The 8,443-nt window shown below is 36.4% G+C and overlaps 1 protein-coding gene and 1 pseudogene across 2 annotated transcripts; one reads left to right on the top strand and one right to left on the bottom strand.

The window, feature by feature from the left end:
- The first annotated feature begins 500 nt into the window (after positions 1-500).
- LOC143541983 (zinc finger CCCH domain-containing protein 1-like) lies at positions 501-2,538 on the top strand. Its single transcript, XM_077034658.1, has 3 exons — positions 501-651; positions 1,391-2,226; positions 2,307-2,538. The coding sequence occupies exons 1-3, from the start codon at positions 597-599 to the stop codon at positions 2,409-2,411; spliced, it is 996 nt and encodes a 331-aa protein (XP_076890773.1). The 5' UTR covers positions 501-596; the 3' UTR covers positions 2,412-2,538.
- Positions 2,539-2,821: 283 nt separating this feature from the next.
- On the bottom strand, positions 2,822-5,174 carry LOC143541972 (phospholipase A1 PLIP1, chloroplastic-like; annotated as a pseudogene). Its single transcript, XR_013136834.1, has 3 exons — positions 4,444-5,174; positions 3,951-4,361; positions 2,822-3,856 (listed from the first exon to the last, which is right to left on the bottom strand). The product of XR_013136834.1 is annotated as a phospholipase A1 PLIP1, chloroplastic-like (transcript).
- Between the last annotated feature and the right edge of the window lie 3,269 nt (positions 5,175-8,443).

Genomic DNA, 8,443 nt, shown 5'->3' with positions numbered 1-8,443 from the left:
AAAAATAATGAATTTAAGTATAGAAAATTTTGTTCATTGTTAATAGGCTATTTTACATTTGACCAAAAATATTTGAGTTTCATATTTATTAAATTATTATAAATTACTTAAAATATATTAAAAAAAAAGAAGAAAATTTAGGAATTCAGTTCGGTTCGGTTCATTTTTTTGGATGGAAAACCAAAACCCAACTGTTAGTTCGGTTTTTACAAAAATATAAAACTAAACTATCGGTTTTTGTTTCGGCTCAGTTTTTTCGGTTTGGATTTTCAGTTTTTTCGATTTTTACACACTCCTATTTGTGACTTATAAACTCTATATCAGTTGCCCATACACCGATCTATTACAACTCTTGGACATTGCAATAGTTTCGGTCCGTAATAAAATGTTGTGGAGAATACAGGCCGATTAAGCATTACCTGAATAGTACTCCTTCCGAAAGTCGGTGAAGGCACAAACGCTGTTAAAAACGCGCAGCCTCCTTCTGTCTGGTTTTTCTTTTCTTTTTATATTTTATATTCACTTTAGTTTTCGATTTTCAACCAATAATCACCTCCACAGAGATCCAAAACCCCTAAACGTTCTAATCTGCCAATATGTCTGAAAACAACCCTGAACAGCCACCACCACCACCACAAAACACCGAACAAGGTATGTTCTGTCTTTAATTCTATTACTCGAATCCCTATTTATTAAACCATACCTAATTGATTCATTGGGTTAATCGGGTTTAGAGTATTTGACCTAGAAAACTATACTTCCATAAATTATTATTATTAGTAGAATAACTATAGAATTTTAAATAGTTTGTGATGGGATGCCAAACGATTGAATCGTTTTTCGGGTTTACCTGAAACTAGAGGTTCGCAAATAAACCAGTTAACCGACCCAGAAATGGAACTGAAACCGAACCGATTATGTAGAAACCAGTTTGGAACCGATTGATACCGTAGGTGCGGAATCGGTTTGTAATTTTCTCCACCAAAACCGGTTCCAAACTTGCTGACTGAACTGAAATCGGCCAAAACTGGTCAAAGCCCGAACCGAAACCGATCGTAACCATGTCAAGAAACCGGTTTCAACCCAAATCGAAACCGATCATAAACTGGTTTTGACTTTTGTTGACCAAACCGAACCGGCTTCAACTCAAACTGGTTTTAAGTTTTAAACCGGTTTGTGCACCTCTATATGAAACCCCTAAACGAGTAACCAATAACCAAACCGAACTAGAACGAATCGGGTTTTGGTTTGGTGAATTCGGGCTCGGGTTTGGGTTAACAGTCTCTCGGGTTGGGTTACGGTTGTTGATAATAGTGACAGGCCTAAAATTGTTTATCAATAAGAATTTAAACCGTGGATTTGTTAACGATTATCTGTTATTTTGATGCAGTGTGCAATTTCTTTAGAAAACCTTCGAAGAACAAAAACATACGAAAACGAGCTCACGACGACGACGACGAGAAAGCCGGAGAACACGACGGACCTTCCGTCGTAATCGCCAAGAAAAAGTCTATCGCACCAGACAACAAGTTACACTTTGCTACCGCGTCATCAAAACAAACAAAACAACAACCAGACGCAGATACAAAATCATCGATTTTCCAGTTCGACTCTTCAAAAGAAATTCAAGTTCAAAACGACAGCAGAGCAACCGCAACCCTCGAAACCGAAACTGACTTTTCACAAGACGCACGGGCGATTAGGGAAAGAGTTCTTAAACAAGCGAACGAGGCGTTGAAAGGGAAGGGTAGTTCGGGTTCGGGTAATAATGAGAAGTTGTATAAAGGTATCCATGGGTATACGGATTATAAGGCGGGTTTTAGGAGAGAGCAAACGGTTGCTAGCGAGAAAGCGGGTGGGTCGCATGGACCGTTGAGAGCTTCGGCTCATATAAGGGTTTCAGCGAGGTTTGATTATCAACCTGATATTTGTAAAGATTATAAGGAGACGGGGTATTGTGGGTATGGCGACTCGTGTAAGTTTATGCATGATCGTGGAGATTATAAGTCGGGATGGCAGATGGAGAGGGACTGGGATGAAGCGGAAAAGGCGAGAAAGAAGAAACTGGCACTGAAAGGTGAGGATGACCAGGATGAAGATGACGACGATGATGAAGATGATGATGAAGATGGGCTTCCGTTTGCTTGTTTTATCTGCAGGCAGCCGTTTGTCGATGCGGTTGTGACCAAGTGCAAGCATTATTTCTGCGAGCATTGTGCTTTAAAGGTAATAATTTGTTAATGTTACATGTGTTTAGACTTATATGTTTCGTCTGTTAACAAGTTATTGTTTTTTGTGATATGCAGCATCATGCTAAGAAGAAAAAGTGCTTTGTGTGCAACCAGCCTACGCTCGGGATATTCAACACTGCGCATGAAATACGAAAGAGGATTGCTGCTGAAGGAAAATAGTCTAAACATGTAACTTTCATTTCCTACTTTGTTTCTTTGATAAACACATAGTATGTAGCTATGTACTTTATTAGCCAGAATCGTTCGCAAAAATCTGATTTAGAATATTTGAGTCTTAAATGGATTGACCCGACAATGTTTGCATTCATAAATGTGATTTTTGCATAATAAAAAATAACATATATTCTGTTTACAACTTTTTAAGTACCATAACATAATATACATTATATGATCATGCATTATTAGCATCACCCCTAGGATAGTAAGAAGTTGGAATAATCTATAAGGGATTTTTATTATTTTTATTTATAAGTAAATACATATCATAATTTACAAAACTGTAACTACTAGTTAGGTGAACAAATTAGAGTCTAAATCTCTAATGAGCATCATAAACCTGGTTATGTTAGTTTTAGTTTTTGTTTAATTCTAGTTTCCACGATATATCGCGTTTCAGCTTTCACGCCGCCTCTGTAGTAATCAGCCTCTTTTGACCCGAAACCCTTAACTTGTTTTCTTCATGTTTTGTTTCTTGACTCCAATGATGTGGAGACTGTGAAGTCAACAGTGGCCACAACAGGTTTCTCTGCTCTTTCGGTTTCTTGATAAATGTCTTTGTGTGTTGTCTTATGATCTCGTTTACAGCCTTTAGGTAGTTACTCGAGTCATGGTCTTTAAGGATCGTGCCATCTGAACCGTAGGCGGTTGGATGTTGTAACGTTTCTATTGGATGTGGGGAGTTTAAAAAGGCCCGCAGTGCGGTTTTGGTTGAACTACGGGTTGTATTCTCCATAGTGTATAGAGCACTTCCGGGTGGGAGTAAAGGATGATGTGGCGACAACTTTTCATCGGGTTGGATAATGAACATTTTTCCCAATGGTGTATATAGCAAACTCTGCATAGTTAAAGAAAATTAGATTTAGGATTTTAGAGTTTATAACTTTATGTAGCAAACTCTGTATACTTTCATTTTTATTTAGGCATGGATGAGAACGGAACGTGCCACACAAACGTTTAAGTAATTGCGCGACATGGTTCGGGTAATTGCATGAAAACGCTCTCGGCACAATGTCTCTATGCATCATGACACAGTGAACATGGTTCTCGTCTAGCCCCAACTGGTCAAGAATCTTTTGACCGTTACAGAACACGAACGGCGAACCGAAGGTGACCACTGGTCGTAGAGCCGATGGTTTGACCACATTCCTGGTCAATAGCATTAAGTTGACTAGTAACGAAAGGCTCCCACCGAGAGAGTGACCTGTAAATTGAAGCTTTGCTCGTTCTCCGTATCGGTTCATATGTTCTATAATATGTGGCATGAATTGCTCGTATATTCCCTTTGCCGCCTCGTATATTCCCCTGTGAACTAGCACGCCTGTGTCCTCAAATTTAGTCGGTTCAAAGAAGAGATTTGCTTGCCATGATGCAACCGAATCCGAGCCCTAAAATTGTCAAGATATCAAATAGTTAGCGCTCACGTGTCACAATTTCTTAACGGTTTCTTATCCGAACGCACGGTTTGATGTATTTGAATACCTGGATGACGAAACAACGAGTGTATATACTCGAATCATCACAAATAAACCATTCACACGGGGACGAATGAAGCGACTGAAGATCCTTTGCAGCCTCCTGTTTTTCCTTCTCGGGTGCTGCAACAACCGCCGTCATGGTGGTAGCCGCCACATACGCTGCCATCTCTGAATTATACACTCTTTGACAAGAATCTGTTTTCTGTAAGATGATGTCATCACCTGTTTGTGATTGTACATATGTTGCTGCCGACGCTGCTATCTCGTAAGCAGCAGAGGTACGTGTCACACGTTTTTCAGCCCTCTTATCGGCTGCTGAAGTAGTCACGGGTCCACAAATTGATTCGGCTAACGCTTTTCTCTCCAATGAAGACGTTACAAATGTCAAATCATAGTATCTTTTTAAGTCATCCTCCTACAAGAACATCATACATTTTAACTTTTAAATTTTTTTCGACGCGTTCGAAAGTGAGCAAGATATAAGAAAAAAAACGTACCTCGATCTCTGGGATAACATAGGCCATGTTACATAGAAAAGCCAGTTGCGATAAGTGTTTGGTATCGGACCACGACACATGCTTCAACATTCCCGAGAACGTCTCCTGGTTAATTATTACATCGTCTTCATCATCACTGTAATCGGCATCACAACCTTCTTCACATCCTTTTTCTTCTTCGTCATCACTAACGGGCTCGCTATTTTGTTTTTGAACCCAACGGCTTCTAATTTCGACTAGCATTTCAACCCAATTAGCCCGTTTTTTCTCCTTTTTCTCCATTTCTAAATAACCGTCATCTGTCTTGACTGCGTTTGGAGTCATCGAGCTCGATAACCTTGAGTTGAAAACTCCCATCGATCGGCTGTTTTTCAACTTCGGTTGATTCATCGATGCCTTAACACGATTAGCAAAGTAACATAAATTGTTGTCTGAATATGTTCTTTGCATTCTTGCATGCTGTCTTAAATTTTGACCCGAGATTGACCGGTTAAGGATGTTTGGTCTCGGGCTTTCTGTTCTCGGGGTGGTTGGTTGGCTGGAAACCGACATACTACCGCATGTCATCATTAGCATTTAGCAACACTAGAAGCTTAACTAACCTTCAGATTGCCTGAGACATGTTTCACTAGAATATGAGTAGTCGGTTGAAACCAAAACAATGAAAGCTTTCAACATTTTATAAGACATTAAAGAAGACAATACCGGACTTTGTTATCAACGTTGATAACATTAGCTCATTCTAGATTATACCAAAGTGAACATATATTCTGAGGGATCTTTTTAATTCTTTTATATTTTTTATAATTTTTTAAGATGCTAAAATGATTATAATAGTAAACTGAACGTGACCGGTATTATGTATCTAAGGTAACGAACATTGACCCGATGCTGCACAATTGAAGGCAGTTACGAAGCAAGAAACATTGACAATGAAACCGAATAACCGTATGTTTGTATTGTAATTGTCTTGTGGAGTTGATATCAATGTGAGGTATTAGAGTTGTACCGAGGTCTCTTGCTTCGAGTGTCATGTGTTGTCAAAAATAAGCAGACACTTGAAAACATAATTTATAACTAGAAAGAATCATATTAGCATTGTATCGAATAAGTATTAGTTTTGAATAATACTCTTAATCCGTAATTACTTAGAATAAGTGGAAATTTGGGGGTGACTGCCCTGTTATCTAATCGTAGATGATCGCTTGAGCATCTCAGGTTGGCTCGCTCGATAGGTGTTTAAGCGGCTTTGGACCTTCGTTGAACTCTCTTAATGACATCATAGGCCTTATTCCAATTGCCCATGCTTTTGCTGCTATCCTCGGATCTTAATTCACAGACCCTTTGGATCTTTAAATTCACTCGGGCTCAACGTCGCAAAATAATACAAACGAGATCATTGAGTTGGGTTCACCTAAACATTCTGAGGTTGCAACCAAGACCGCTTGTAAAGAAGGTTATAAGGTTCCTAGCACTAAGTGTGTGAATGCAAACAGTAACAATCACGGAAGCAACCATAATGCGTGGCCCCTTCGTAAACAGATAAAAGACTGTGACCCTACGAGGTTGAAGGTCGGTAAGGTTCCGGGTCCAACCCGTCCGCACCTTAAGTTTACATTTCCTCCATGATCCGTTTAAAAAAAGGCAGCATATGATATTTTCTTTTCCTTTTTTTTAACCAATAAAAACGAACTTTCATAGAAGCAACCCTTCAATGTAGTGTAAATTGAAGGTAGTGAAAACTAATCCGTTTTACTCTGAAAAATACGTAATGTAAATTTATCTGCTTTAAACTGACACTTTGAGTCCCCTCTGCTTTTACACTCATGTTTCGCCACTAGAGGCAATAAGGTAGTTAAGACACTTGTGTTATACATGACAACTAAAGAAACATATTAAATTTTTACTCTATTTAAATAGTTTATTCTAAATAACAATAAACTACACTTTAATATAGAACAGAAAAATTCATATTAAAATAAAATTTTATAACATTAAATTAAATGAAAAATATAGTAGCTACTAGACATCCCTAGAATCCAATGACTGATGTGTCAGGAATAATCACTTACTACTTCCACAAATTAGCAAATTCTACTGCAAGTAACTTATATCAAAATTGCAAATTCTTTTTCATCACATCTTAAACTTAAAGCATTCTCATTTTGATACTATCATGAGAGGTTTTAACTTTTAAGTTTAATATTATGTAAGTAAAACTTTTTGTAAATTAGGAGTGAGTAAAAGATATAGGTGAAACATTTGTCACATTAGAGAAATAAATATTTAAACTTTGACCTAATTATTTTAACATTTTTATTTTAACTACTCACTTCTCATTTTTCATATAGAAATTCACTATGCATTTACCATATTTCAGCAATATTAAATGAATTTTGTTACATTATTACGTAAGGATGTGGAATACAATTTAAATGCAAAAGTCAAAATAAAGCCATTACACTTCATTTCCCATGTCATAACCAGACGGTGGTTGATGTTAATATGTTATAAATAAATGATTTAATATTTCTTTTATATAAATGTTATAAAAAATTGTACTAACGGAAAATGACGAAAATGTCTATTTGACTAGTCAAAGTAAATGAATGCTCATTTGTTCCAACCTTTTCTTATAATGTTCACCTTCAATCTTGTCGACCCACACACTTTTAGTCGTTAGCCGACAAGATTTTCATTCAACAAAATTCTATCACGTGCCATGAAAATCAAATCGAAAGCATTTTATAAATCGTCAGAGCCAACATGATTTTTTAGGTGTCCGACGAGATTCTTTTTGGCTTTTGACGAGATTTCATGAATACTTGGACAAATATTGTTGGTTAAAATTCCCGTCAAAAAACGATTAAAAGCAATCGATTTTATGAGAGTTTGGGCTGCATATTTATATATTATATAAATACGATGATCAAATGGTTTGGCCATCTTCACATTAATAAAAATCATATGCTATACTAAAAATTATTAAATAAAACAAACACATTCTGACATTTTGGCCATCTTCACATTAATAAAAATCATATGATATACCAAAAGTAATAAAATAAAACAAAAACATTCTAATTTGGGTCCAACATGTAGCCCGATTCATAGGTTTAAATGAACTTAACCGGAAAACAATGCTGATTTCACAGCCAATATTAATCAAATATTATTCCTTAAAACAAGGTCATGCACACAAAATCACACCATATTCTACTCATAACATATGATAATAATATCATATATGCATAACCACCATAACACAACATAAACAAAACTAACAAACCATTTTAAAAACATACAATTAATCATATACAAAAATTCAGTACATACCTGAATCCTCGAACACGAATCGGCTAATCAACTCAAGCGGTTTTGGCAACGTTTTAAATCGGATTTTGTAACGGACAAATCTGCATAAAATTTACACCAATCAACCAAACCATCAATTTACTCCGAATTTTCCTCAATTTTGACTCGGTGCTTAGATCATCTTGATCAATCCACCGATCGATTGCTACATTTACCAATATCTAATTAAATTGTTTAATTATGATGTTTTATTTGTGTCAATACGCATTTATGAAAAATGATTTTGAAAAAATAATTATATACGGATCTTTGCAGTTTTACTCAGCATTAGATCCGTATATCGACAAATTGTGTTTTTGTGTGTGACATGAGAGAGAAAAAGACTTACATATCGAATTCTTCTGCTGCGAAAGTTCCAATCAACAGAGAACTCTCGCAGCAGGACTGCAAATCAATCAGTCGGTTGTCTCAAAAATTTCTTAAACGAATTGTGATGAATGAATCAAACACCCGTATATATATAACGTTTAATAAAATATGTATACATGCGATTTGTATATTCTTTGTGTTGTTGAAGAAAGGAAGGAAAGATGAGAGATTAATATTTGTGTCACACTCTTTCGGTGTTTAGTAAGGTCTGGTGGGACTTTATATATATATATATATATGGTTTACATGAGAATGA

This window comes from Bidens hawaiensis, unplaced genomic scaffold, assembly GCF_021521415.1.
Source record: "Bidens hawaiensis isolate Kalapana, Puna unplaced genomic scaffold, B.hawaiensis_p1.1 tig00000820_1, whole genome shotgun sequence".
NCBI classification, from domain to species: Eukaryota; Viridiplantae; Streptophyta; class Magnoliopsida; order Asterales; family Asteraceae; genus Bidens; species Bidens hawaiensis.
This window is presented reverse-complemented; position numbering and strand designations above follow the sequence as displayed.

Excerpts from the sequence above, each read along its gene's own strand:
- LOC143541983 (XM_077034658.1), top strand. The coding sequence starts at position 597 with ATGTCTGAAAACAACCCTGAACAGCCACCACCACCACCACAAAACACC. Across the intron at positions 652-1,390 it reads ACCACAAAACACCGAACAAG|TGTGCAATTTCTTTAGAAAA; the intron begins GTATGTTCTGTC and ends ATTTTGATGCAG. Across the intron at positions 2,227-2,306 it reads GCGAGCATTGTGCTTTAAAG|CATCATGCTAAGAAGAAAAA; the intron begins GTAATAATTTGT and ends TGTGATATGCAG.